At 42.3% G+C, this 27,806-nt stretch overlaps 1 protein-coding gene across 1 annotated transcript; it reads left to right on the top strand.

The window, feature by feature from the left end:
* The first annotated feature begins 81 nt into the window (after positions 1-81).
* TNS4 (tensin 4) lies at positions 82-27,806 on the top strand. Its single transcript, XM_012548340.3, has 13 exons — positions 82-295; positions 5,468-6,019; positions 12,223-12,667; positions 16,239-16,681; positions 18,353-18,442; positions 19,342-19,467; positions 22,143-22,241; positions 22,349-22,426; positions 22,750-22,821; positions 24,427-24,595; positions 26,529-26,597; positions 26,894-26,920; positions 27,665-27,806. The coding sequence occupies exons 2-13, from the start codon at positions 5,548-5,550 to the stop codon at positions 27,804-27,806; spliced, it is 2,232 nt and encodes a 743-aa protein (XP_012403794.1). The 5' UTR covers positions 82-295; positions 5,468-5,547.

The following is a 27,806-nucleotide window of genomic DNA, read 5'->3' as shown; positions in this document are numbered from 1 at the left end:
TTCACTTCCGCCACTGCCCTACGCCAGCCCCACCTGAGGCACACCTGAGGCTGGCCAGAAACCCGAGAGGGAAGGGAGGAAATGGGAGGGGCGTCTCTCCGCTGTCAAGGCCATGTGCTGAGGCCCCAGAGGGAGGGCTGAAAAGATGCTCTTTAAGAAGTGGGGGGTAGCCTAGATCCTCAGTACACTCCGCACCTGGCCGTGGAACCCACCTCAGTCCCAGGAGACCAGTTATAACAGGAGAGCCTCAGGGAAAGCATCTCATCTGAGGCGAACCCAAGCAGCTGTTTCACAGGTAGCCTCCCAAATCACAGTTTAATTAAGACTTTGGGATAATTAAGTGGGGGGGAAAGAAGTTCTGGTTATCCTCCTGTATCCTTTTATCATTCTAATACTCTGTGTCTTCCCTCATGTAAACTTTGAAATATTAATTATTATTAATATTATCATTTTTTATTATATCATCATCACCATCCCATTTTTCCCCTTTGGGATCAGGAAGGGCTGTGATTGTGGTTGTGATTGTACTTCATATTGTGTGTGTTTGTACTTCATATTAGAAAAGGACTAGCTATCAATATTATCATTTATATTGTATCAGCAGCAGCAGCCCTTTTTTCCCCTTCTGGGACTAAAAGGAGTTGTGGTTGTTGTTATGGTTATTTGTCCTTCATTCTGGAAGAAGACTAACATCAGGGAGGTGATGCTGTGATATGCAAGTAATTTGAATTTTAGTGAGTGTGGGCTGTGCAAAGTCACTTTCTGCAAAGTCACTTTCAGCCTCTCTTTCTTCTCCAGAGCCATCAGAAAGAAAAACTGAAGTCAAAAAGTCAACAAGCTTTTAAGTGCTTGATTTGTGCCTGGCACTGTGCTAAATGCTGAGGGTACAAAGAAAGGCAAAAGGCAGTTCTTCAAGGAGCTCACGGTTTAATGGGGAGAAGATATGTCAAAGATAAGGATTTAGCTATCTCGGGGGAGAGTCAGTGTTGAACCTTGGTTCTGCCACTTTTGCTACTTGGAAAATCCCCAAGCCACTGGACACAGAGGACCTGGGTTCAAATATGTGCTCTGAAGTTGAATACATGTATGACTTGGAGCAATCCCCTTAATCTTTCTGAGCCTCATTTTTTTTTGAAAGGTGGAAGTAGAATTAGATGTTGCCTAGGGTCTGGAATTTGTGATCCTATGAGCCCAAAGATGGAAGACTAATGGCAGGAGAACCAGGCAGGATATTGACAAAGACATAGCTCCTAGGAACAAAATTGGATTTGTTGTCTGTAATCACCAAGTAGAAGGGACCTTTGTTGTTATTCAGTTGTTTCAGTTGAATACAACTCTTTGTGACATTATTTGGAGTTTTCTTGGCAAAGATACTGGAGTGGTTTGCCTTTTCCTTCTCCCGTTCATTTTATTGATGAGAAAATGGAGGCAAACAGGGTGAAAATGACTTGTGCCCAGTTGTTACAAATCTGAGGTCAGATTTGAACTCAGAAAGATTCAGCTTTCTAATTCAAACCTGGCATTCTTCCACTGTACCACCTAGCTGTTCCTTACAGGGATCTTAGAGGTCATTTACTCCATCTTTCTCATTTTTACAAAGAAGGAAGCTAGGCAGAGAAGGGAGGTGCCTTGTTCAATGTCACACATTTAATAATTTGGCAAAGTTAGGATCTGAACTCAAATCTTTTTGAGTCCAAAGCCAGAATTCTTTCCATGAGTTCTTACCCCACCTCCTTCCCTCAACAGGCTATACCATCTGGCATCTACTATATTTACCCTTCAGGGCCTATTAGTTGTGCTTCTGACTCATTGTCCTCCTGAAAATCCCCTACCTCATTCCCCAGATCTCTGGAGAAGGGCTCAGCCTGGGGAATTGAGCACTCCTCCTTCCAAAATGAAAAGCTCTGATATATGAGGGACAGAGCTGGAGGACTCTTGCTATGTTATGTCTCTGTCCAAGAACACACAGATTTGTGATAGCCAGCCTGCTCTCCGTCTCATAGATGTGTGAGACTGAGAACAAGGACAAATGTGTTGGACCCTGAGGGAGATGGAAGAGACAGGACCTAGACCTCTACTTGGCAGTTACAAAGTAGTCTGATCTATTACTCACTTTCCATACCCAGGGAACTTGGTGGGCAGCTAGGCGACCCAGTGGACAAACTACTGGTCCTGAAGTTAGGAAGACTTATCTTCCTGAGTTAAAATCTGGCCTGAAAATAGTAAATGTGTGACTCTAGGCAAGTCACTTAATCTTTTTGCTTCAATTTCCTCATCTGTTTAAAGCTGGAGAAGAAAATGGCAAGCTACTATCTTTGCCCTCCGCCCAAAAAAACCAAATAGGGTCACAAAGAGTCAGTCACACCTGATCACACCCCAAAGAGCTCTCAAGGTAGTGGGTGGGAGTCAAGATGGAGAAAGAATCCCTTCCATGTGGAACCCCAGTGATTTCATCCAGTAACCACATAAAGCAAAGATAATTCAAAAAAGAGTTTATTCAATCCCTGCCCCTGCCCTTGTCATTCTCTGTGACTCAAATCATCTCTTTCTGATTTTCCCATTTCAGGAAAGAATGTTGTAGGGGAGGGTTAGGGAGGGAGGAGACTGCCAGGTCAGAGAACAGGGAATTTATACCTTATACTTGAGTCAAGTCTATATAAAAGACTGCATTTCACAGGATTGCAGAAATGTCTGTACTCAAATTAGATCTTCTAGTCCAATTTCTTTATTTTACAGAGAGAGAGCTGGGCTCTTCCCCACAATGCAGGCCTTATAGTTTAAAGAATTGTCTAGAGCAATCTATTTGGCCTCAGGACTCATTTAAACCCTTAAAAATTACTGAGCACCCTACAGAGTTTTTGTTTGTGTAGTTATAGAAATAACATCTTAGCATTATCATGAAAATAGTTTTACCACAAGAGCCCCCTGAAAGGGTCTTGGGAACACTCCAGGGTTTAAAGACCACACTTTGAGTATTGTTAGCCTAGAATACAGAATAGTGGAAATATTTGTTCAGGGTCACACAGCCAGTAGGTCTTTCCTCTCCACCCTGAATCTAAGCAGTGCCCTTAGCAAACTTTCCTAATACCTCTCAACTTGACACAAGTCAAGATAGTTGACTCATCATCCCAGGAGGACAGAGACTGTGACAGAGTTCACAACTGCTACTCTATATTATAAAGTACGTTGAGATCTTATCCTGACAAGTCAGAGAGACTTAAGCATGATGATGGAAAAAATCATCTCCCAGTATCCTCAGCTGCCCTAAGCAGAGGCACTGGGAAGGAGACCTCCCTGGCTCCTTTTCATTTCCATTTATAGACATCCTCCAAGATGCAGCCTGAGCAGTGTGAGTCCCCATGGAACCTTGGAGCAGCAAGCCTGGCCCTGTCAAGGTGGATTCGTCCTCTTGTTCCCTGTTCCCTTAATCAGTTCTAGAAATACAACAAGCTCCTCACTGCTCTCTGGCAATGATGATTCCCCTCACTGCCGTAGCAAGGTGACAGGAGTTTCTGAGCATCCCAGACCCATTCTGGTATGAATCAGGAAAATGGATCCCACCTAATCATAGCAGCCAAAAACAGTCTGAACTCAAGCCAAATAACAGCCAGGTCACTGCTTCTCCACATGAAAGGTGAAAGGGAAAGAGAAGAAAGGGAAGAGAGGGAAGAGAGGGAAGGAAGGAAGGAAGGAAGGAAGGAAGGAAGGAAGGAAGGAAGGAAGGAAGAGGAAGGAAGGAAGGAAGGAAGGAAGGAAGAGGAAGGAAGGAAGGAAGGAAGGAAGGAAGGAAGGAAGGAAGGAAGGAAGGAAGGAAAGAAGGGAGGGAGGGAGGGAAAAAGAAAAACTGGGGAACAGAAGCTCTGGCTCCAGATAAGAAAAAGAGCTTATGAAGTGAAGAGTGCCAGACTGGTTCTGGATTCAAAACCCTTTCTCTGTCACTTATGAGTTACGCGATCATGGGCAAACCACTTTCTCCAGAATCCATTTTCTCATCTGTAAAATGGGGATAATAAATTCTCTGGTGCCTACCTTACAGGGCTGTTGTGAGGCTCCCGAGAGAGTAAGAAACCTTCCTTTAAAACTCATTCACATACCACCTCCTACAGGAAGTCTGTCCTATTGTCCCCAGTGGACAGTGCCCTCTCTCTAGAAAACTGCTTTATATTATTTTTTGTATTTAATTTTCTATGTACATGTTGTTTTCCCCCTAAAAGAAGATAAATTCTGAACTATGAGTGTGAAATGCGGCATAGAATAGCAGACTTTTGTAGTGGGTAGATTCATTTAACTGTTTGTTTTCCTTTCCCCCTCTTGTTCATACTTGGTCAGAAAATCTGAAAGGTGTCCAGGGGTGGCAGATAGAAAACCAGCCTCAGGAGCCAAGGACTGTTTCAGGCCCTGGCTCCCATTTCTCCTGGCTGTGTGGCCCTGGGCAACTCCAATGACCTCTCAGGTTTCTAAAACTCTAAATTGCAGAGAAAATACTAGTTTTCATTGGGAGAGGAAGATCCAGGTTGGATTTTTATTCCATACCAATGATATTGGACCAATACAGGTCCAGTTCCCATCTAGAAGGGCTAGCCCTCTGGGAGGCAGTATGGCCAATGCATAGAACACTGGACCTGAAGTCAGGAAGAGTTGAGTTCAAATTCAGTCTTGACAAGGGTCAAGTCACTTTACTTATGCTAATCTCAGTTTCCTCATCTGTAACATGGGGATAATAATAGCACCAATCTTCCAAAGATGTATAAGGATAAAATGAGATCATATTTTAAAATACTTTGCAAATCTCAAGACTTTATATAAGTATTAATGATTATATATAAATAAAAATATACATTTTAAAAATTGTTAATGGAATATACATTCCTTGAGAGCGAGGACTGTTTCCATTTTGCCTTTGTACTCCCACAACTCGCCATGGTACATGGCACACAGTAAACATAGGATAGATACTGCTTGAATTGAATGTAAAATGCTTTGCAAACTTCCAAGTTGATTCTCTATATAAATGTTGGTTATCATTGATGTGTTAGATTTGAAGTCAAAAGACCCTGGAACTCAAAAAACCCTACTATCTATGCATGTCCTTAAACTGGGATTCACCGACTCCCAAGGATATGGGATGTCTATGGATAAATTTCAAGGGATCAGCAAATTTGGATGGGAAAAAAGTTACATTTTATTTTAATAAAATTGGTTTCTTTGTAATCCTGTGTGTTTTATTTTATGCATATAAAATCATGATTTTAAGAAAGGGCCCAAGGAATACAAGAGGCAAATAGGGTTCCTGCCCCAGAGCCCTCAGCATGGCACTTCATTTCCTCCTTGCTCTGGTGACAAACTGAAGATATCCATGGAACTGAAGCCCAGGAGACCTGAATTCTGGGAACCAGGGGTCTGAGCAGCTGAGAACATGTTTCTAAATGATCCAATCTATTTTATTCTTGTGATTTGCCTATTCCAGGTCTCCTTGGGCACTTGGGCACTTACCTCCTGATCAAGACTGGAACAAGGATTGTGGGAAGGTGACGAAGGCCACTGACCATGTCCCAAGTGATGTCCAGCCAGGTGCTGAGGGCAGGCCATACTGTCTGTGTAGGCCCTCAAGAGGAGACCAGAAACAGCTTTCTTCCCACCCGGAGCACCAACCTGGCTCCCCAGTGTCCATACTATACCACAGAAGGCTGGGGGGCCCAGGTCCTGATGGCCCCCACGCCTGCAAAGGGGCAACCAATCCCCAACAGGGGCAGCTGTGTCCTGAACTTCCATGGCTCTAGAACGGGACAGGCAGCACCAGCAGTGACCAAATCAAATGGCCTACCCCAGCCCAGAGGGCAGCAAGATACAGGCTGGACTGATGACCTGGCTTCCTCCATTGGTTTCTCTCTGGAGAGCCTCAACCAAATGATCCTTGAACTTGACCCTACCTTTGAGCTTCTGCCTTCAGGGGCAGACCTAGCCCCAACTCCCAATGCCGCAGTAGCAAGAAGCAAAAAAGAAGACTCTGAAATATTAGGTAAGTGTGCTGGGGAAAGGGAGGTGAAGAAAAAAGGAAAGATTTCTAAATCTTAAAAAAGGAGAGGATTTCTAAATCTGGAGTCTGCAGATTTTTTAAAAAATTGATAACTGTATTTCAATATAATTCATTTCTTTTGTACTTTAAAAATATTATTCTGAGATGTGAGCCCTAGTCTTTACCAGTCTGCCAAAAAGGGGGCCCTTGTACAAAAAAAAAATGGCATATCTGGGGAAAGTTGAATAGGAAGATGGAAACAAGCATTTATTAAGCACCTACTACTGTGCTAAGCACATGTATTATCTCACTTGATTATTACAACAAACCTGAGAAAGTGCTGTTATCATTCCCATCTTACTTATAGGGAAACTAAGGCAAACAGAAACTAAGTGACTTCCTGAGGGTCACACAGTGAGGAAGTGTGGGATTTGAACTCAGGGCTTCCTAAATTCCAGTGGTTTATCTACTAAGCCATTTAATTGCCTCTAAATAAAATAGGATTACTTTGTACCTGATCATTAGGACTAGGGACACTGTTCTACTACTAGGAAGAAACAGTTTTCTCAGAGCGTGAGACGTGAAGTCAGAGGACCCAGGTTCCAATCTTGGTTTTGTCACTGGCTATTCATGGGACCTTAGCCAAGGCACTCCCTCTACTGTGGGCCTTTGTTTCTCCTTCTATAAAATGAGGCTGTTGGACTTGAGCAGAGCTTTGTACAGCCCTGCCTCACTTACATCCAATTCACTAGTGGGGCAAGATAGCACCCTTGTGATGTGATTGGTGTTCTCCTAGAATGAAGGATGAACAACAATAATCCCAGATTTAACTCTGACTTCTTTAAAAGTTAAAGTTAAGGTTTAATGTGAAGATTAACCCCACTCTTCTGCCCACTCATCTCTTCTTTCCTCAGCCATGGGCCACTTTCCATACCGGTTATAAAAACTATAATTATCCTTCTAGTGGTCATTATTGCTTGTTAGGGCCAGTTGGGAATGATGAATTGCCCAAGAGAGGGAATTTAGGGGCTAATTAATGTTAATGGAGTCAAACTATTTTAATGGAGCTTATTAATGACATTAGGTGGGTGTTTTATACACCCTAGGGGAGCTTTATTGGACATGAAACACCTTTGCAGCCCCTTTGGCAGAGAGGACTACTATTATCTCCTCTCTCCCCATCCCCATGTCCTGAAGCCTCTGAGCTTAATCAAAAGAAACCTAGTTATTCCTCTTGAGAAGAGAAGACTGGGGATTATGGAAAATCAGGGATCTTTAGTTTCTACTAGGGAAATGGATAAAGTGGAACAGAAGAGAGCTGAATGAGAAAGGAACCTCAGTTAATTCATTCAACCCATATCTGAGTAAGAACTTTTTCAGGGCAAAAATAGATAGCATAGTGGATAGAGCATTGGTCCTGGAATCAGAAAGGACCAAATTCAAATTCAGCCTCACATATTTAGTGACTATGTCGTCCTGAACAAGTTCTTTTACAAGAAAAAAACTAACTTCTCCCTGATATTTCCAATAAGTGATCATCCAGCCTCTTCTTGAAGTTTTAAAATTTAAAAATCTATATATTTATATTACTACATATACATATGATACCTATATATAGAGATATAGAGTAATATGTCGATAATAAAATGTATATAGATAGCTATCTATCTATATACATTTTATTATCGACATAATACTATCTCTCGATATATATTAGTCTTAGATCATATCTCCTTTAGAACAAAGCAAAGACCAAACCTAATAAGTCCCCAGATTTAAAGATTGAAAGGGCTCAAAAGGCCACTTAATCTATCCCTTTCATTTTAAAGATGAGAAACTGAAACAGAGTATTTTAGTTTTGCTAGTAAATGTCTGAGGCAGAATTTGAACCCAGATCTTCTAATTTTAAGTCCATCATTCTAGCCCCCACACCATGTTCCTCCTTTTTTTTCATATGACCACCCTTCAAATACCCGATGACAGTTATGTCTCCCAACATCTCTTTCATCATCCTTTCCCAAGCTTTCTCTTCTTCATGACAAACACCCTCAATTCCTTCCACAGAATCTTTAAATAGTTAAGTCTCAAGGCCCCTTATTATCCTGTTCTCCTTCATATGGACACCTCTATCATGTTCATGTTTTCCCTAAAATGTAGAGCCCCAAACTGAACATAACACTTCAGAGCAGAGCAAATCGATGATCTGCCCCCCTTCTGGACAGGATGTACACCCTAGGAGAGCATGAGAATTTGTTGATTTCCATGTCACACTTTTTTTTAAACAGGCACAGATTTTTTTTAATCCAAAAAATTAGAAGAAATATCCATCTCAACAAGATTACAAATTCAAGTATTTGATACAATAATTCTGGAAAAACAAATATACATATTAGCAAAGATCAGAAGGCAATTTTAAGCTTTAATGTTTTTGTTTGCTATGTATAAAGTTCTTTTTTTTGCTGAGGCAATTAAGTAACTTGCCCAGGGTCATACAGCTAGTAAGTATTAAGTGTCTGAGGTCATATTTGAACCCAGGTCCTCCTGACTTCATGGCCGGTGCTCTATCCACTGCAGCATCTAGCTGCCCCTATAAAATTCCTTACAATCCATATGAACATAATAATTTCTATTGGACTAGAACCATGTGAGCATAGAGGGAAGTCCCTCTATCAATGAAGCCATGTCACACTCTTGACTCCCTGACCTTGCAGCCCACTAAATTTTAAAAAAAATCTAGCTCCCACAGATGTTTTCTCCCAAATTGTTTCTACTCACCCTAGGTAGACTATAGAGTTGGCCATGAGACTTGTTCCCAGAGATCCATGAGATCAGGGACTTGCCCCACCTTGCCTTTTTTTTCCTTAAAGGGATCAATTAACTAGAATTTATTAAGCACCCACTACAGTTATGGCATAGTGTATGCATTAGGGCCAAAGAAAAGCAAAAACAATTCATGCACTTAAAATCTAAGGAGTGAAGGGAGAGCTATCTTGCTGTATCCTTTTCCTCCTAGAATGTTAGTGTAGGAAGGAGTTTTGAATATCATCCCATAATGCCCTTTTAATTCAGGTATCCTCTTAACACATCTCCATAAGGACTTTTTTCAAACATGGGTGAGACCAGATGGTATCTGAGAGTACCTTCCAATTCTAAAAGTCTATGATCTGGTCATTAACCTTTGTTTGAATAGGGAATTTATTCTGGCACAGAATTCTGTATACCCCACAGCTGCTTGTTGGAAAGTTCTTCCTTAACTATTGATCTGAAATCAATTTCCCTATGACTCCCACCTATCTGTCCTGTTCTCTCAAGCAATGCAAAATAAATATATCCTCTGCCACGAAAAAATTTTTTTCAAATATTTGGAGACAGTTGCCATGGTCTTGATGAATAATCACCAATTCCTTCTCTCCTTATAGGCTTGTTCTTGTCATTGTTGTTTAATCATGTCTGACTCTTCATGACCCTATGGACCACAGCACACCAGGCCCTTCTACTCTTCTTTATCTCTCAAAATCTGTCCAAGTTCATGTTCATTGTTTCTATGAAACTATCTATCCATCTCATCCTCTGCTGTCCCCTTTTCCTTTTGCTTTCCATTTTCCCCAATAGCAGTGTCTTTTCCAGTGAGTCCCATCTTTTCATTATGTATTTAATGTATTTAACCATCAGCAATGATATCTGACCTTCCAGTAAATAATCGAAGTTAATTTATTTAAATATTATTGTCTGATTTGACCTCCTTACTATCCAAGGGACTCTCAAAAGTCTTCTTCAGAACTATAATTCAAAACCAATGATTCTGCACTCAGTTTTCCTTTATAGTCCATACATTGCAACTGAGAAAAACATATATTTAGCAACCCGGAGCTTTGTCAGCAAGGCTATGTCTCTGCTTTTTTGTACTCTGTCTAGATGTGCAATAGCTTTCCTTCCAAGGAACAAAGCATCTTTTAATTTCATGGCTGCAGTCTTCAGTGATCTTTGATCCCAAAAATATAAAATCTGACACTGCTTCCATTTCTTCTCCCTCTATTTTCCAGGAAGTGATAGGACCTGTTACTTCCCAAGATCTTAGTTTTGTTGTTATGTTTCAAGCCAGCTTTTTACTCTCTTCTTTCACCTTCATCAAGAGGCTTCTTAATTCTTCACTTTTTGCTATTGGAATGATAATCAGGTGCTTATCTGAGACTGTTGATATTTCTCTCAGCAATCTCAATTCTGGCTTTTGAGTCATCCAACTTGGCATTTCACGTGGGACCTTTCTCATAGATCTTATTAGCAAATCCTTTACCATTCCAGTCACTTTCCTCTGGATAAACTCAAACTTGTCCATTTTCTCAAAATCTTTGACTTGGAAAGGGTGAAAACTATTAACTTAGTGACCTTGGGCAAATCACTTGAATTTCCTGGGGCCTCAGTTTCCCCATTTGTAAAATGAGGAGTTTGGATTAGATCAACCTCTGAAGTTCCCTCCAAATTTAGGCCAATGACCTTTGATCCTATTTATGTTCCCCCTCATTAAAATTTCATTTGGTTCAGTTCAACCCAGCCTTCTATCCTGTCAAGATATTTTTTAGAGCCTATATTTATCAACCAACTTTGTGTCATCCCTCTTAAAACATGATGCCCAGAGCTGAGCTGTTCCTTCTAAGTATGTTGCCATATTTCATTTTCCAACATGTTTCTCCCAGTCCACAATAAAGGGCTTTTAGTTTTAATAACCCACCATCACCCCTTTCCTCCACCCTGCCTGCTCCTGCCCTTGGGACCTGGCAAATGACCCAAAGCTTGGCTCAGACTTGCCTATTAGTAACTGGCTGCATGGGTGCCCTGCAGGCTCATTTTGTTTGTCCTGATAAACAAGAGACACACCTTGGTTATGGGAGTGGAGAAATTCACTGTGTTCTTTTACCACTAACCATATCCACCTCTTGATATCTACAAAACAACAGTGACTTAGTCTCCCCATCCATCTTCCCTTCCAGTAATACTCTTTTCCAATCCCTGTTCTCTTTCCACCCCCTAGAGAAACAAAGCAAATGGTAGAAGGGGTACAAGAAATTTTCTAAAGCTGCCCTAATCGACCTCTACAGTGCTAGACTATTGGGCAGTGTTCAGGATTAACAGCTGACTCTTACTCCTAGAAAAGAGCATATTAGGCAGGTTCTTCCCCAAAGATATAGCCAGTCACCGACCCCAGACAAAGGCCCTGTGGTGTTCTGCAAAAGAGTAGCTTTGAATGAAGTTATGTACTTCCCTTCCTTATATTCTAGCAAACTCAAAGCACTTTCCTCTTTAGCCCTCTTTTCATTTAACAGTGGGAGTCCCATTCTAGCTCAAGGACAATCAGAAAAACACAGGATGAGCCCCGTCAGTCAATAACCACCCAAAAGTCTAGGCCAAGCCCAACCCCCTAACTACCCACCCATTTGACGTAAGTACCATCATCACCACCATCCCCTGCTGGCGAGTCAAAGGCTTAATGAGCAGGTAAGGACAGAGCCAGAGCTGCTGTGCTGGGGCCAAATAATGAGCCCCACCCTACTACAGGCTGCTACAAGTACAAACATTGCAATCATTACTAGGGGCACACGTGGAGGAGCCAGCGAAGGTTTGGGGAGGGCCAAAACCAAAGAAGTGGGACAAGAAGAGGAAATCAGGCAAGACTTAGTGATGCTCCAAAATAAGGGACACCCATGCTCATATAACCAGGGTAGTAAAAAGAAACAGATTCCCTTTACTTGAGGGATGGGGGGGGGGGGGGGGGGGGGGGGAGAAAAAACAGAAAGTAAACCTTATTTTCAGTGTCCTTAGAGAAATCCTAAGATTTAAAGACAGAAATGACCTTAAACCTCATCTAGACCAATACCCTATTTTATGGATAAACCAGACCTCAGAGGAGTTAATATGTCCAAGTTCACTCAGCCAGTGTTAGAGCCAGATTTCAAGCCTGGATCTCCCAAGTCAAGTTTTGCTCCAGGCCATTTGGGCTAGGCATAGGGATGATGGAACTGCTCCTTAGTAGCAATTGTCTTGCCTCATGATTGTGTGCCCAAAGGAGTCTGGGGAGAAAAGGGCTCCTTTATTGGTAGCATCTCCTGAGAATTCAATTTCTATTCTTTCTTCTGGAAGGAATCTCTCGTTCCAGTCTGAGTATGGCTGCCTGAATAATGTCATTGACTTTTTTCTTCTCTCTCCACAAGATATCAAGTATATTGAGGTGACATCTACCAAATCGAGGTGCCAGGACCCCCCCCAGCGCTGTGCCAGTCCCTCGGTCCTCCCTTCCTGTGGATCACCTCTCAGTGGCGGCCTCCTCCTCTGCAGAGACAGACCCCGTGAAAACAATGCCAGCAGCGAGAGCCTCATTTTCTCCGGGAACCAGCATAGGGGACATCACCCCCTGCAGCAGCCTCCACCCCCGGTGGGAGAGTGGTCATCTCCTCACTTGCCCTCCCCTGGTATCACCATTCCCCAACCCAAGCACAAGAATCCTGGTCCTCAAAGTGACAGCTTCCTCCTGGAAGCTTCTCCAGGCTCAGGAGCTTTGCCAAGGCCCTCAGTGGGGAGCTGGGCACTGCAGAGGGTCAGTGGAGCTTCTCTGTTGTCCAGCAGCCCAGGCTCTGACACCAGCTATGTGTTTGGCAGGTACATCCATTTTTGCTTATCCCTCCTCCCTTCCCAGTGACAAAACCAGCTCCTGCTCAGGACTGTTAGCAGAATAATCTGTAGCTCTGTTTCTCTTTAAGCAGAAAACCCTGTGAGCAGTATTTCTCCCTCAAGATAAATTAAGGGCTTTTCATTTTACAAAAGAATTCATTTAAACAGGGACCTCATATGTTTAAAAATGGGATTTTTTTTTTAAATATAAAAATCTGACCTACACCCAGCAAGGAGAAATCTACTTAAGAAGATCACGCCAATATGTTTGTCTTCATTTTACAAATAAGGAAATGAAGTCTTTGAGAGTTTAGGTAACATATATGCAGTCCTGTAGCTAACTCAGACTAGAGTTTGAGATAAGAGTCAAACCCCAAATCTTGCCTCCAAATGCAGTGTTCTTTCCACCTCACCATAATCCTATATTGAGGAGTTGTCAAACAAAATGCATTATTTTAAAGTTAAAACCCTCTTTTTGTTGTTCAGTCATTTTATCATGTTATGACTCTTCATAATCCCATTTGGGGTTTTGTTGGCAAAATACTGGAGTGGTTTATTTTCTTCTCCAGATCATTTTACATGTGAAAAAACTGAAATGAGCAGGTGAAGTGACTTGCACAGGGTCACACAGCTAGTAAGCATCTAAGGCCAGATTTAAATTCAGGTCTCCTGAGAGCAGGCCCAGTGATCCAACCACTGTACCATCTAGCTTCTTCAAGCCTCTAAAGTACATGTAGAAAATACTCTTAGAAAATCTTTAAAGAAAGAAGACATCTAAAGGGAAACAAAGCTTTATATTTTCTAGATTTTTCCTGATTATAACTTCTTTCCTATCATCTACTTTATGCATTTGCCAGTTTGCTTTTTATTTTGCAGACCCAAGCTGGGCACATGTTAAAAAGAGCATAATCATAGGCTTATACACACACACACACACACACACACACACACACACAAAGCTGGAAGGGATCTTGGAAACTGTTTGGTCCATCTTTCTCATTTTACAAATAAGGAAACAGAGACTCGGACAGGTTAAACAACTTGCCCAAGAACACATAAGTAAACACAGTGCTGGATTTGGAATTAGGATGGTTTGAATTCAATTCCTGACTCAGATACATCCCAGTCTTCCTAAAGCTAATGCCTTCCCTCCAAGACTACCCCCAATTTATCCTAGCCTTCCATATAACCAATCACCTAAATCACTGCCTTTTCCCTGTCTCCCCTCCCTCCAAAGCTCTCCTCTTCTCCATTTACCCCAGTACTTCAATCAATATTCCTCTAACATTCATTCATTCAGTAAATTTTTGTTAATATTAATTTATTATACTATGTTCCAGGCACTACGCTAAATTTTCAGGATATCAAAAGAGACAAAAGAGCACATGCCCTCAAGGAGCTTATAGTCTAATTTACAAAGTAAGCTAAGTATAGGATAAATAGAAAATAATTTTGAAAGGGAAAGTCCTGGAATCAAAAGGTTTGGAGAAGGCTTCTCATTGAATGTGGGATTTAATTGGGGCTTAAAGGACGCCAGGGAGGTTAGTAGTTAAATCAAGGCCATTTACTGTCCTAAATTCTCTCCTTTCAACATTCTCCAATTCAATAATGTCCTCATTAAACTAAGATGTCCACAGTATTCTGAATGGGGTTCAGCCATGGCAGATGACAGGCAGGGTTGCTATTTATCTCCCTTTGAGGTTAACTAAGATCTGATTGGCTTTCTTGGTAACATATCATACTGTTGGTTCCTATTGAGATTGTAATCCACTATTTTATCCTAGAGGCCGAGTGCAGTTGGCCTGAGCCCAACCGCTCATTTCTTTATATTTGGGTCACTCTCTCTTCTAACAGAACTCTCTAAGTATCACTCAGAATAAACAGGAAAGGAGGCAAAGCTGAGAGGAGGCATAGGATGGAAAAAAGATTGAATTATAGACAAACTTTTATGCTAATCATGTATAGCTAAGGATCTTTTAAGGGAGATTTAAGAAAGGAAGGAAACAAACATTTATTGAGCACCTGCTATATGCCATTCATTATCTTCATTATTTACAATTGAGGAAACTGAAGCAGGCAGAAAGGTTAAGTGTCATACCCTGAGTCACATAGCTAATAAGTGTCTGATTTGAACTTAAGTCTTTCTGACTCCAGGCCCAGTACTCTATGTGCTGCACGTTTAGCTGCTTCATTTAATTGGGCTAACTCTTTGCTTAGAACAGGAGTTCTTATTCTGGAGCCTATGAATATAATATATTTTTAAATAACATTTTTTATCTACTTACTTGTAAGAACAAGTAATTTTCAAAGTTTTGAGTTCCAAGTTCTATGCCTTCCTCCCCTCTTCTGTCCCTGAGATAATAAGCAATCTGATATAGATTATACATGAACAATCATGAAAAGCATTTCCATATTTATGTCATGTAAGAAAAGAAGGAACTAAAGAAGGAAGGAAGGAGGAAAGAGAGAGAAAGAATGAAAGAAAAAGAGGAAGGGAAGAAGGAAGGAAGGAAGGAAGGAAGGAAGGAAGGAAAGAAAGAAAGAAGGAGGGAAGGAAGGAAGGAAGGAGGGAGGAAGGAAGGAAGGAAGGAAGGAAGGAAGGAAGGAAGGAAGAAGGAAGGAAGGAAGGAAGGGAAGGAAGGAAGGAAGGAAGGAAGGGAAGGAAAAGGAAGGAAGGAAGGAGGGAGGGAAGGAAGGAAGGAAGGAAGGAAGAGGAAGGAAGGAGGGAAGGAAGGAAAAGGAAGGAAGGAAGGAGGGAGGGAAGGAAGGAAGGAAGAGGAAGGAAGGAAGGAAGGAAGGAAGGAAGGAAGGAAGGAAAGAAGGAAGGAAGGAAGGAAGGAAGGAAGGAAGGAAGGAAGGAAGGAAGGAAGAGGAAGGAAGGAAGGAAGGAAGGAAGGAAGGAAGGAAGGAAGAGGAAGGAAGGAAGGAAGGAAGGAAGGAAGAGGAAGGAAGGAAGGAAGGAAGGAAGGAAGGAAGGAAGGAAGGAAGGAAGGGAAAGAAAAAAAAACAAAGAAAGAAAAGGAAAGCTTCATTCTGTTCTCAGACAACATCAATTCTTTCTCTGGAGGAGGATAACATTTTTCATCATGAGCCCTTTGGGATTGTCTTGGATAATTGAGAATATCTAAGTCATTCATAATTCATCATATAATAATGCTATACTTGTGTATACTGTTCTCCTGGTTCTGTTCACTTCACTTTGTTTCAGTTCATGTAAGTCTTTCCAGGTTTTCATGAATTTTTTGTAAAAATAGTTTGATAACTGTTTTAGCATAATTGTATTTACTATGTATTCATTTTATACATTTAAGAACATTCTATGAAAAAAGAGATGCTTTGTAGAACTGACTCCAAAAAGGGCTAAGAAACCCTGACTGAGAGTTGCCAAACTGCACTGAATCAAACCTAATGCTGTGCAGTCAGACAGTCAATAAGCATTTAGTAAGCACTTTAGGGAACAGCAGTTAGTGTCTGGGAAGGAGAAAGTACCCTGTGTCTGGGAAGGAGAAAGTACCCTCCAGAGACATCATATCAACCTGTCTTCCCTCTTTCTCTACAGCAGCCAATCTCTGCTTCCTACCAGCACCTCTAGCCACCAGCTTGCCTACAAGAACCCAGAATGCTCCAGAGGGTCTTCCTCTAATATCCACAACCCCAGCACCTCATCTCCCAGTGGGAGACCCAATTATTTCCACCTCCAGAGCCCTGACTCAGGGCTCACACCACCAGTTTCCACCCTGGGCCAGCCTGCTGCTTCATACTCAACCCCACTGCAAAAGGAGCACGCCAGCAGCTGTCCGCCATCCATTGCTAATTCCATGGTGGACATCCCCATTGTGCTGGTCAATGGATGCCCAGAACCAGACTCTGCCTCTCCACAGCCTCCTCGCCGACATCACAGCTTTGTCCGGCCCAGGGCTGACACCTCCAGCAGCCCCTATGCAGCCCTCAGTAGCCACAGCAAAACCCCCTCAGATACCTCTCTTGCCTCCTCCTCAGAGGGTAAGTTTTCATCTTTCAAATTATGAACCCTCATATGACCCATGCCCTTTCCTTCTCCACCAAAAATCTCATTCTCTTATTTCCAGGACTCAAAACTATTAAGGGCTGAATCCTAATCTAGAGCTGGAAGGAAACAGGTTATCTACCTAAATCCCTTCATTTTATAGATAAAGGGGGAAAAGGAAATAAGCATTTTCAAACACCTACTATGTGCCAGATATCTGCTAAATGCTTTACTAAAGCACAGAGATAATAACCTTCCTGTGAGTAACACAGAGTCACATAGATAAGGGTTTTTGCATCTTTTTGTATGCTCAGAGTTTAACACATAGTAGGTGCTTATTAAATGTTTATTGAATGACTGAATGTCATATAGCTTTAGGAACCTTAGAAGCCATCTAGGCTAATCCCTTCACTTTACAGAAAAGGAAACTAAAATTCAAGGTGATTATATGGCTGGTCCAAGATTACCCAGGTAGTAAGCAGCAGAACTGGGATTTTGACTGTCACAGTCCTGTGACTTCAAATCCTGTGCTCTTTTTACTATAGTAGGCTGTTTCCAGCATTTACTAAATCCTGAAGTTCAAAAATCAAGTCATAGAATCTCCACTTCATAAGATAGCAGAAATAAAACAGAAAAGACCTCAAAGCTCCACTATCTTCATTATACAACTGAGGAAATTGAGGATTATGCAGGCTAAATTACCTATATGTCCAAAGTCACATAGGTAGTAAACCTCAGAAATTAGATTTGAACTCAGATCTTCTCATTTCAAAATTCATTGTTCTTTTTATTGTTCTATGTTGCCTCCAAGGTTAAATTAGCCCCATGGTTCTCAAATCTAGTATCATGTCATCCTGGGCATCTCCAGGTTTGTTGTTGTGGTGGTGATGGTGATTTTTTTCCTCAAAGAGATATCATATTTTTCAAAAATTCTACAAATCAAATTCCTTTTAATTTTATAGATTTGTATAGCTAAAAGAGATTTTACAGATCATCTAATACACCAAATCTAATCATTTAAAAGATGAGGAAACTGAAGCCTAGAAAAGGAAATTACTTGCCACAAGGCCATATACAAAATTAATGATAGAGTCAGTCGTAAAATTCAAGTCTACTGACTCCTAGTGAAATATCCTTTCTATCAGAGTCGTTTAAAAGTTAAATATCTCATATGGCCATTCTAGAAGTAGGGAGGAAATGGGCCATGAAATTGAACAGATTCAGGCAGAACAGTGCCACAAACCTAGGAGATGATTTTATTCTTTTAATTGAATTTTTACCAATTTGATTCTGATTAATTGTCAGGATTATCGCAGGTTTCATAACAGTTAGGGTTAGAGAAGATCTGAAGCACTTCCTAAGTCCCAGGTACCATTCTACACATTGGAGTTGCAAAAAGAAAAACTAAATAGTCTCTTCCCTCAAGGAACTTACATTCTACTTCAAAAGATAACCCTCCATCTTACTACTGATAAAGACACTAATGACCACAGAGGTTAAATGTGAGGAGGGGTCTACAAGTTCGGAGTGCCCACACCCTAGAAACCCTTCATTTGATTCTGTTTGAGGGTATTGTGAACAGCAAATGCGGGAAGGCCTTTCCAGGGCCAGTTTAGCCAGGTTGGGGTGCATCCTACAAGGATTTTTTCTTCCATGTCCTATCTCAGGTCCTAGCAGAAACAATTCACCACCAACCATGAAGTTTGTAATGGACACATCCAAGTACTGGTTTAAACCAAGCATCACTCGGGATCAAGGTAATGTATGTGATCTCGTGAGGGAAGGAAGAAGGGAGAGAAGCAGAGCCAATCTAGAATAGGACAACAGGGGCGTTACCCCAGGACACGGATATGACATGTTCTCTTTCATAGAGGCTCCCTCTTGGGTGGAGCACATGCTTACCTGGTCCTCACTTTGTGGCCTTCCACTAGCTGGCTTACTCTCAGGGACCACCTCCTTCAGGGGTCACCACAGCACCCCTCTTCTGGAGTTGCCTTCCCCTCTTACTCTTCTCAGGGACACAGATCACTTTTTAGGGACAGACCATTCCTTATCTCCCCACAAGTTCAGTTACTACCCAGAGTATTCTCTTTACCACTAACTTACCCCTGGAATGAATTTGCCCTAGGGACAATTATTCCTAGTTAAGGTAGGGGAGAGGGGGACAATTGGGGAGATGACACAAGAAAGCCCCTACATCAAAGATATTGTCCTAAACCAAGGCAAAACTTATCCTTTGTCAAGGTACATTTGGAGACAGGAAATGGTCTGAAACAGGCCAGTCCATTCTCCATGTCTATTGTCAATCATTTAATAAGCATTTACTAGGTACCTACTACAGTGGCAGACACTGTGCTAAGCGCTCGGGATTCACTGATAGACAAGTGGCAGTCCCTCTTCCCTAAGGACTCACAGTCTAATGGAGAAGACAGTATGCAGACAAATATACACAAGCACAGGAAGAAATGGGTTGACCCTATAGCCAGAATGGACAGAACCAGGCAGGAGAAGGTACTTCCTGCCTATAATCAAGCAAAACTGTAAACTAGATCTAGGGGACTTTAGTATCTGCTTTCCAAGAATGGGGGAGGGTCTCTGAGACATGGGAGAAGGGTAAGTAGGGTTGGGGGCACCTCTGATATGAGAATCATTTCAGCAATCGAGCTACTGAAGATGGAGGAACCAGGGGCTTTCGTGATCAGGGACAGCACTTCGTATCGAGGGTCCTTTGGCCTCGCCATGAAGGTTCAGGAATCCTCAACATCCTTTCAAAGTAGATCAGGTAATCTAAGTCATATCTCCCCAAGGCCTTAAATCAGTACATGAGGGTAGGGGTAGGGGGCAGGAATAGCCATAGGGTCACAGATGGAGAGTTGGAAGGCTTCTCATAAAACCATCAAGTCCATCGAGCCCTCACTTTACGGGTGAGAAAACTGAAGTCCAAAATGGTGAAGTTACTTGACTAAGGTTATATAGATAGAAGGGGAAGAATCAGGATATGTACCCACGTCCTCTGACTCCAAATCCATGAAGAAAGGGAAAGGGGTAAGAATAAGCCTAATAATATACTACAACATATTTAAAATGTATAAGATTACCTGCACTCTAGGGGAGGGGGTGGAGGGAGGGAAGGGAAAAGTCGGAACAGAAGTGAATGCAAGGGATAATGTTGTAAAAAATTACCCATACATATGTTCTGTCAATAAAGTTATAATAATAAAAAAGCCTTTTAAAAAAAAAAGAATAAACCTAATAATAAATCCAATTTCACCTACCGCAAGGATTCTGGCTTAGGAATTTGACTTTTATCAAAATGTGCCTTTTCCTCACTTCCAATAGTCTTGTGATGGAAAGAGCCATCTGCATCCAAAGAGAGAACTCTGGAGACTGAATATGAATCAAAGCATAGTATTTCCATCTTTTTTGCTGTTGTTGTTTATTTGCTTGTTGATTTTTTCTTGTGCTTTTTTCCCTTTTGATCTAATTTTTCTTGCACAGCATGATAAATATGGAAATATGTTTAGAAGACTTGCATAAGATTTTGCAAAGATGAATGCTGAAAACTATCTTTGCAGGGGCAGCTAGGAGGCGCAGTACTGAGCACTAGTCCTGAAGTCAGGAGGACCTGAGTTCAAATCTGACCTCAGACACTTAACACTTCCTAGCTGTGTGACCCTGGACAAGTTGCTTGACCCCAATTGCCTCTGGGGGAGAAAAAACTATCTTTGCATGTATTTGAAAAAATAAAATACTATTAAAATTTTAAAAATCTTAAAAGAATTTTAAAAAGAACGATAACAAATATGCTTCTTCCTGAATGGCTTTATATTTACCAAAAAGCTCTGCCCCCCTCCACTCTATTAGATATAATTTTGTAGTGTTAGTTGTTTTTCAGTAGTATTCCATTCTTTATGACCCCGTTGGGGATTTCTTAGCAAAGCTACTGGAGATGTTAGCCATTTTTTTTCTCCAATTCATTTCACAGATGAGAAAACTGAGGCAAAAATGTTAAGTGACATCCAACTAGAAAATGGCAATTTTAACTAATGATTAATAATAGCTCATATTGATATCATTTACAATCACACACATTATTCCCCCCTTCTCCCCATCCTCACAACAATCCAGCAAGGTAGGGAGAATACTTTGTTATTATCTTGATTTTACAGATAAGAGAACAGAAGCTAAGGGAAGCATAGTGACTTCTCTATCATCACACAGTAATTTTTGAGATTTAGCGCTGATTCTTGAAGTAAAATTCCCCAATTCCAATTTCTGGTTCTTTCTATTATGCCAGGATATGGGTCTGCCTCCAAGGACTAGAGGATGAAACCAAGCACATAATAATTCCATCTAATCCATAGGCAGATTGAGCAAGTGGCACAGTGGATAGAGTACAGGGCCTGGAGTCAGAAAGTCTCATCTTCCTGAGTTCAAATGTGACTTCAGATACTTACTAGCTGTGTGACCCTGGGCAAGTCACTTACTTCCATTTGTCTCAGTTTCCTCATCTGTAAAATGAACTGAAAAAGAAAGGGCAAATCACTCCAATATCACTGCCAAGAATATCCCCAAGTGGGGTCATGAAGAATCAGACAGGACTGGGGGGGGGGGGGGGGAGGAGGAAATCTATAGGCATTAATTAGCACTGAGAGAAAGTAAAGTCTTCAGTGTACAGAATCAGTATAGAGGGAATCAAGAAAGGTTACTTGGAGAAGGTTAATCATGAAAACTGTGAATTGGCCTCTAAAATCAAGAAAATGGCATGATCAAAGACTCAGGAAAAAAGTTAGATACCAGGAGACATGGCTATAGCAAAGAGATTATGCTGGAGATTAAAAGAAAGAACATGGGAAGTATAAAACTTTGAGAGCTAAATTGAGGAGATTTGGTCTGAAAGCTATTGAAGATTCTAGGAATACAGAGAGAAATTCCCTAGTTCATAAGATTTAGCATTGATTTATGAACCTTAAGAGAGCAGCAAGTTTAGATCCCTTAAATTACAGGTCAGGAAACTGAGGCACAGAGATGCAAACTCGCGTGTCCTTGATCACACAGATGGACAGGGCAAGGTATCAGGCACTAGAACTGGGAGCCAAAAGAAGCTGGCATCTCCTTGAGAGGATCTGAAAAATAAATTCTCATTCTGTATCTGGGTGATTTTGCTGTGGTATGGAGCCGCCTTGATGCAGCAGGGCTGAATGGAATTGTAGAATAGCGTTGAAAGGGACTTTAGAAGCATCTGGTCCTATCTTCTCATTTTGTAGATGAGGAAACTGAGGTCCAAGGAGTGACGGTGAGAGAGCTAAGGTTTGAAGCTTCTAAGTGCACAGCTCTTCCCACTATCTCCTGGAAGCACATCTTTAACCTGGCTTTGCAGAAGAAATAAGATAGGGAGAAATTAAAACGTTCTGTAAGTACTGGTAACCCTCCTACTCTTCCTCTTGCCACATTCAGGAACGGACGGCAATGACCTTGATCTCATCCGACACTTCCTCATTGAATCTTCAGCCAAAGGGGTGCACCTCAAAGGCGCCGGGGAGGAGCCCTACTTCGGTAAGGCCCCAAGCTACCTCCGGTCCATCAGTCCCTCATAGTTTCCCGCCTTCATGGGCAGGGATGGTGTGTCCTGCTCCACTCTAACGACCCCACTTCCCTTGCAGGCAGCTTGTCGGCCTTTGTATACCAGCACTCCATCATGCCTTTAGCCTTGCCCTGCAAGCTGATCATCCCCAGGAAAGGTGAGTGCTCTGCTTGCAGATGGGTCTTAAAGAAAGACTTCTGATGGCTTAGGGGGAGGAGGACATTGTGCTAGACAAAGGAGGGAGGGAGAGGAGGGGATGGGAGCAGGGAGCAAAAGATCATTAAACTTCCAAAGTGGATGGCGTGGCTAGAGGCCTAGCATCCCATATTTGCATAATTGTGATAATTATATTGGGCTACTTAGACATGTCACATCATGGACTTAGAAGGAGCAATTCAAAGGATTAATGAGGGGGGCTCTTTGTTGGAGGCACTGATTTGTTCCAGTCCCTATTGGGCCTGTTGTTTTTCTTTGATTTAGAACTGGGAGGCGGAGATGGCGCCCCAGATCCCCCAGCAGACACGGAGGCCTCTCAACTGAAGAAATCAGCCAGTAAGTGGTTAACGGGGAAGAGAAGGAGGAAAGGCGCCAGTCTAGGCTCAGAGGGGCCTGATGGTCCAGACCCACTTCCCACTCTCAAACTCTTCCCCCCACATGTTTCCCATCAGCTCTTTATTTCTAAGCCTTTAACAAGGTGATGCAGTCTCCTTTCCTCGTACTGAAAGTAGAGATGTTGAGAGGCTAACAGTGGCCAAACGGCAAGGTAGCAGGCCCAGGGGCAACTGGGGCCATCTAGCCCAATGCTGTGCACAAAGTATGTTCTGTGAACATGATCCACATACAGAGACAGACAGACAGAGAGGGAGAGACAGACAGGGACAGAGAGGGAGACAGAAACAGAGAAAGACAGACAGACAGATAGATAGAGGCAGAGACAGAGAGACAGAGAAAGAGAGAGAGACAGAGAGAATTTTGCTGTATTCAGGAGTCCGATCTATGGAGAGAATTTTCTGCATCTGAGAGGCAGTGTTAGAGAGGAAAGAACACCAAATTTAGAGTCTAAATACTCAAGTTTCCTCCTCTGCCCTGTAATCAAAGGCAAGTTACTTAACCTCTGAACTTTCTCTACAAAATGAGGGGAGTTGCACTGGGTGATGCCTGAAGGGCCTTCCAACTCTACCAGCTGTAAATCCTATGATTTCTTTCATTTTAAGTGTGAGTCTCTCTGGGCTCAAGGACCCTCCCCTACAGCAGGGAGGGCTGTCTCTCTTAGTCTGAGACCCCTCCGGCAAGATTCTTTCAATTCTTAGTTGCCTCCCCTCTTCTCCTAATTAGACTTTAGCCATCTGGATTAACTCATACCTTGAAGTCACATCTGGAAGCTCCCATATTCTCCTTCCTTCTCACCCCAACTTGTGACCGCGCACACACACACACACACTCTCTCTCTCTCTCTCTCTCTCTCTCTCTCTCTCTCTCTCTCTCTCTCTCTCTTTCTGTCTGTCTGTCTCTCTCTCTCTCTCTATCTCTTTCTGTCTCTGTCTCTCTGTCACACATACACACACACTCTGTTTCTCTCTGTCTCTTTCTCTCTCTTGTCTCTGTCTCTCTTTCCCACTCTGTCTCTCTCTGTCTTTCTCGGTCTCTCTCTCTTTCTCTCTTGTCTCTCTGTCTATCTCTCTTTCTCTGTCTCTGTCTCTCTGTCTCTCACATACACACACACACACACTTCCTCTTATCAAACAAGGCCATGGTCACTTGATTCTCCTCTCCAGCCCTGACCATCACACATTGATCCATGAACACTGACCGGTCAGAATGAACAAGGGAGTGAGACATGCCCTGTGGAGTGAGATAGCCCATGCTAGGACTTCTCCGTGGCCATAATTCACATCTCTTTCCCTTCCATGAATAGCAGAACACGGACGTGGATTGTACAGGACAGGAGCTAATCCCATGAATCTTTCCGCTTGCCTGCTAAATTCCGATCTCAAACGCACTCCCCCTCTTCTCCCCACCCCCCCCGCCCCGGGGCTGCTTTCTCTGTCTGCATCATGGGCTCCATCCGACCGGGGATAGGAGAGGTCTCATGGAGAGACCCAGAGTGGGGGGCCGGAAACCTCAGGAGCGGCAGCCATTCTTGTCTGTGTCCTCTAGGCTGCCAAGCTCTGTACCTGACTTCTGTGAGTGTGGAGACGCTGACCGGGGCCATGGCCGTGCAGAAGGCCATCTCGGCCACCTTTGAGAGGGACACACTGCCCACACCCACTGTGGTCCATGTTAAAGTCACAGACCAGGGAATCACCCTCACCGACGTGCAAAGAAAGTAAGAGACTTTCCACCCCAGCTCTTGGGGTGGGTGGGATGACAAGGGCGTCCTTCTGGAAGTACAACTTGGAGGGAGGAAGCTCGGTGCATGGAACCTTAGAAAAAAATGAAAGAAAGTCGGGTTTTTCTGGTCCTCACTCTATTCTTTGCCCCCACATCTCAGAGCATAAGCTCTGTACTCATCTCCCTTGATCTCTTCAGCCTTTGACTCTTCTTTCCTTGAGCTTTCCTGACATTATACTCTGTTTTTTTCTCCTATCTCTGATCACCCCTTCTGACTCCTTCCTCCTTCTACCCCTTAACTACAAGCAGAACACCTGCAGAACAATGGGTTCTCTCCTGAGCCCCATTCTTTTTTGGAGCTCTTCCATTTCCATGGTTTCAGTTATCATCCCCAGACCCACATCTTCCCTTGGAATTTCTCCCTAGAGTTCCAGTCCAGGATTTCAACTATCATAATGTCTACTTGAGTGTGTTGCCAACATTTCAAACCTCACATACTCAAAAGGGAAATCCTCATCTTTTCCTATTTTTATTTATAGCTCCCACTATCCTTCCAGTCATGTAGATACATAGCTTTGGAATTACCTTGTGATTCTTTCCTCTCCCTTATTCCCCCATCGAATAAGTTACCAAATTTACAGATTCTGGTTGGCAACATCTCTCATATCTGTCTCCTTTCCACTTCCACTCATCATTATCTCTCAACTAGACTATTACAACTGCTTCCTAATGGGTCTTCAGGCCTCTAGTCTGTCCCCCCTAGAATCTATCCTTCAAACCAATGTGCAAGTAACCTTCCTTACCAATGTACTGCCTTGATTATCATCAGCATTTTCCTTTGCCTGCTGAAGAAAGGTAATCCTGGTGTTCAAGGCCCTCCATAATCTTACTCCAACCTGACTTTTCAGTCTTATCTCAATGCTGTTTCATGTAGTCTGCATTCCATTCTCACTGCACTCTCTGTTCCATCCTTGCTCTGCTCCCTTTCATCACCACGTGGTCACCCTGCTTGAATGAGACAATCCTCCACCCCATCTGCATCATCTCTGTTCACTCCCTTCTTTCCATACCAACTCAGGGATCATCTTCTCCATGAAAACTTTCCCACCTGAAGGTGAGCTATCTCTCCTCAAAATTCTCCTTAAGCCTTAAGTCAAAGCTTCTTAAATCGTGGGTTGTGATCCTATATAAGGTCACTTAACTGAATGTGAGGGTCTCAAATTTTTGTCAGCAGTAAAAAGCATAAAATCCTTCACCAAGATTTAATTCTTTATGTAAAAATAAATAAGCACATCCATCTCAATAGTATGCTAATTTGCTTTCCATCTTTTGTAAACAATAAAATATGTATACCAAAGAATTGTTTTAAAATAAATTTCTTTATGATTTATTATCAGTAAATTTTTGATTTGTACACCTATTTGATATACCTGTATACCCAGAGTCAAGTAAAAATTTCTCAGCTAAAAAGGGGTCACAAGTAGAAAAAGGTTAAGAAGCCCTGGCCTAGATCTCTTTTTGATAACTGACTTCTGCCTTATTTGATTTATATTTGCAACTTTGCCATTTCCCTCTGTTGGATTATAAGATGGCTTTTATCTATCTTTATGTATTTACATAGTTCTTTGCATACTGTGATGAATAAATATTAATAATATAAAATATAAAACAATACATTACATAGTGTTGCACATAATGCAATACGATGATATATGTATTCTCTAATAGATAATATAGAATTATATATGACAAATAATTGTCTATACTATTGTTATATATTAATAATATTAATGCTAATGTATGCATATTGAATTTATATCCCTCAGCCTCTCTGATCCTCCAATTCTCCAGGGAATTCCTTAGGGAAATGCTCTTGGGATGCTGCAGTAGGCTCCCACCCATTCTGTTTTTGCTCCTTTTCTTCACAGACTATTTTTCCGACGACATTATCCACTTGCCACCCTCCGTTTCTGCGGCATGGACCCAGAGCATAGGAAGTAAGTATAAGATTAAAGTTTAGCAAGTCTAGGATTCAGGATGATAGCCCCACATTTCCCTTGTTCACTTATCTCTGGTGAAACCCTCAGCCATTTCTGCTCTTCCCCTAGCAGGGGTCACTTTATAAGGTGGTACCACTGGGAGAACTAGGAATGATTCTACAACCTTCGTTGGGGGAGGATAAGGAATAGGGGGAAGTTAGATCTTTTCTGCATATCCCTCTCAGTCAGATCTCCATTCAGAAGTGAACAAAGCCTTTCTTCATTTTGTTCTGTCTCTCCCTTCTCTCAAACAGGTGGCAGAAGTATTGTAAATCTTCCCGGTAAGTCTTCCTCCCCTCTTCTCTTACTATGAAACTTTCCTAGCCTAGTCTGTCAATCATTAATTGAATATCCTCTATGGATATACCCCTGTGCTGGGATCGTGGGAGGGATCCAAAAGGAAGAAACAGTCATTGTCCTCCAGCTGCCTCATATTTACTGGGGAAAATAAAGTCCTTGCCTTCAGAGAGGCTCTAGTCTGATTGTAATGGAGAAGACTCAATCCCTGTGCTTGAGGGAAAAGGGTATAGTCAGCTAAGGGGAAAATCAATTACTATCCCCAAGTGGTCTCCAACCTGGTGAGGTGGGGAGGGTCTTTAGGAGAGTCTTTAGGAAACCCCCAAACTGATTGGTGTGGGGAGAAGCATAGTTTCTACTCTCAAGAACCTCTCAGTCTGATGAGGGAAGAGAGTTTCTACCTGCAGGGAGTCCCTAGTCTGGTGGAATTGGGAGGGAAGATCTTCTTCTCTAAGAGAACCCCCCCCCCCAGTCTGTTGGAAGAAGGTAGAGATTCTATCCTTTTCATTTAGGAGAAATGCCTTCAATGAGCCCAGATATGAGCATGAGGAAGTACTAAGGCTACACTGAAGTGTGTGTGTGTGTGTGTGTGTGTGTGTGTGTGTGTGTGTGTGGTGGGGAGGGAGTCAGAGAAAGGGGTAGTGAGTTAAGGAAATCCACTCCTATCCCAGGCTGGAGAATCTCCAAACCCTAGACCTCATTCAAGCTGCCTTTCTCTTCCTCTTAAGGATTTTTGGCTTTATTGCCAAGAGTTTGACAGACCCTGCAGAAAATGTGTGTCATCTCTTTGCCGAATATGACGCTGTCCAGCCAGTCTCTCTGGTCATCGACCTCGTGGCTACCCTGCTTCTGGATATGGAGAGAATATAG

This window comes from Sarcophilus harrisii, chromosome 4 (genome assembly GCF_902635505.1).
Source record: "Sarcophilus harrisii chromosome 4, mSarHar1.11, whole genome shotgun sequence".
Taxonomy (NCBI): Eukaryota; Metazoa; Chordata; class Mammalia; order Dasyuromorphia; family Dasyuridae; genus Sarcophilus; species Sarcophilus harrisii.
The sequence above is the reverse complement of the archived record's forward strand: the minus strand, read 5'-3'. Positions and strand labels throughout refer to the sequence as shown.

Bases quoted from the DNA above. Each gene is read 5' to 3' on its own strand.
- TNS4 (XM_012548340.3), top strand. From the start codon at position 5,548: ATGTCCCAAGTGATGTCCAGCCAGGTGCTGAGGGCAGGCCATACTGTC. The intron at 24,596-26,528 runs GTAAGAGACTTT...TTTTCTTCACAG, and splicing joins CTCACCGACGTGCAAAGAAA to ACTATTTTTCCGACGACATT. The intron at 26,598-26,893 runs GTAAGTATAAGA...TCTCTCAAACAG, and splicing joins ATGGACCCAGAGCATAGGAA to GTGGCAGAAGTATTGTAAAT.